This window comes from Sinocyclocheilus rhinocerous, unplaced genomic scaffold, assembly GCF_001515625.1.
Source record: "Sinocyclocheilus rhinocerous isolate Xijiao unplaced genomic scaffold, SAMN03320098_v1.1 scaffold154, whole genome shotgun sequence".
In the NCBI taxonomy this organism is placed as follows: domain Eukaryota; kingdom Metazoa; phylum Chordata; class Actinopteri; order Cypriniformes; family Cyprinidae; genus Sinocyclocheilus; species Sinocyclocheilus rhinocerous.
In genome coordinates, this window is record NW_015659335.1 from 532,456 (window position 1) to 535,051 (window position 2,596).

General features: G+C 34.9%; 1 protein-coding gene across 1 annotated transcript in view; it reads right to left on the reverse strand.

Moving 5' to 3' along the window:
* Window positions 1-2,596, reverse strand: part of LOC107723593 (nucleosome-remodeling factor subunit BPTF-like) — a 38,826-nt gene that overhangs the window by 26,946 nt on the left and 9,284 nt on the right. Inside the window, 1 exon segment of the mRNA XM_016532295.1 lies at window positions 1,055-1,264. Coding sequence (XP_016387781.1) covers window positions 1,055-1,264 — 210 coding nt within the window.

Sequence of the window (2,596 nt, forward strand, 5' to 3'; positions counted from 1 at the left end):
ATCAGAATATCAACTTGCATAATAATTATGCATGCACTGTATTTTTCCTCTTCTGCTGTCCTGGTAATGCAAGGAATGTTGTGAGTGGTTGTCAAGGCAGCCAATCAGAATTTAGCAGCCTCTTCTCTGATTGGCTGGAATCATGGCATATTGTAATGCTGGGTTGTGTTGAGCAAGCGAGCTGTTGGCATTTAGAGAGCACTGAGGGCAGGCATCAAGGGAGCAAACTAGTGAAACGTTGCATGTGCAAAAGAGAAGGTCCGCACACATCCAAAAACGTATTTTAAATGCTAAATTTAAATTTAAATGTTTTAGTTTTGAAGTGTTGTTGTATGCATTTGTCATTTTTATTTAATTTCTTTTATTTTCTTAAATGTGTGTATATATAGTATTTATAGAGTTTTAGCTTTTAGTTTTAATTACTTTTTCTTATTTGTAAGTCGCTTTGGATAAAAGTGTCTGCTAAATGACTAAAAGTAAAGTAAAGTAAATTATAAACATCATTAAAACGTGAATTTCATTCCAATATTTTACACTATATTGAAGATGATGTGCACAAAAACGTCCACAATTTGAATTAAACAGACCCGAATCACATGAAATATCATGAAATACAGCTACTAGATACAGGAATCTCTCTCACCATCTGCAGAAGTTTGCTCATTTGTTGCATTCCCGTTACTGGAGTCCTGTTGTGGACATGATCCGTTCGAGTTCATCTGATCGGCCGCAGCTGGTTCACCAGCCACAGATTTCGATTCCAGTCTGGCCCTCTCGGCCTCCTCTGCAGCCCGTCGCTTCACCTCCTCAAGCTCCGCTTCCTGCTTGGTCTTCAGACGGTCCAGGATCACATCTTTTGGATAAAAGTGTCTGCTAAATGACTAAAAGTAAGTAAAGTAAAATTATAAACATCATTAAAACGTGAATGTCATTCCAACATTTTACACTATATTGAAGATGATGTGCACAAAAACGTCCACAATTTGAATTAAACAGACCCGAATCACATGAAATATCATGAAATACAGCTACTAGATACAGGAATCTCTCTCACCATCTGCAGAAGTTTGCTCATTTGTTGCATTCCCGTTACTGGAGTCCTGTTGTGGACATGATCCGTTCGAGTTCATCTGATCGGCCGCAGCTGGTTCACCAGCCACAGATTTCGATTCCAGTCTGGCCCTCTCGGCCTCCTCTGCAGCCCGTCGCTTCACCTCCTCAAGCTCCGCTTCCTGCTTGGTCTTCAGACGGTCCAGGATCACATCTGGAGGAAATGGACAGAAGAATACTCTCAAGATACCGAAACACCACAACAGCTGTCCAACGTGTTTCTCTAAACAAATCATTTCCATTTCTCATTCCTATCCACACATGTTAAGTTGGTTAAAGGGGAACTCATACAGGTTTGGAATCACTTGAGGAGTAAATGATGGCAGAATGTTCATTTTTGGGTGAACTATTGCTTTACTCACTGACATGCAGTGGCTTACAAGTTATTATGTTTTAAAATAACTACTTGCTTGCCTCGAGTTAGCATTTCAAAATACCACATGAATCAAAGTTTGCATGCAGGAAGCAAAACGCATGCATGAAACATCTGCAGCTTGATAAATACTTTCCCACAAAAACTTTTCAAGATGAATCTCACTCTAGTGCAGGTGGAGCTGCTTTTGCACTGCTAAAAATAGCTGAATGAAAAGACACCTTACAGTGATTTGAGTTACAACCAAATTTATTATTCTATACTCCATCACATTAACTAATATTGAGTCAGATATATTTACTGTATACTATGGATGGATTGTTGCAACATGGTTTGCATCTTAACGGAGTAAAAAAAAAAAGGTAATACAATAATTATATTCTTATTAAAAATTTAAACTTAATTACACAGCATGTTTTCACAATAAATCTGTGAAAGTCCTTATTTGCAATAGGACTACTCAAATAATTTTTATTTGCCATAACCGGATGTATAAAAATCCAGAAACAGACACACTGGAACATAATTCATGTTGCTTATTTCACTTAGTACCGATATTTCTTATTGTATGCCAGAAAAAAAAAAATACTGATATACAATAAAAAAATAAATAAAAAATAACTTAAATATGTTAACAATTATTAAATGTGTAATGGTCTTATCTAGTAATGAAATACAGTAATATTTTTAAGTTTTACATTTTTAAGTATTGAAAGTAATATAAAAAAAAATTATAAAATAAAATTTAATAAAACTACAGTTCACATGGTGTGACAAAATAGAGCAGGTTTTACTAAATTGATTCGTTACATGTAAATAAAACAAATCAACTGAAATAAATTATATGTATTGAAAAGGTTTAATTTAATAACATGTAAAAATCTTTAATTCAATTACGTTCTCTGAGAATTTTTGGAGTGGATTTATTTAAGGGGTCATATGATGCTGCTAAAAAGAACATTATTTGGTGTATTTGGTGTAATGAAATGTGTTTATGCGGTTTAAAGTAAAAAAAACACATTATTTTCCACATACTGTACATTATTGTTTCTCCTCTATGCCCCGCCTTTTTGAAACGCGTCGATTTTTACAAAGCTCATCAGTCTGAAAAAG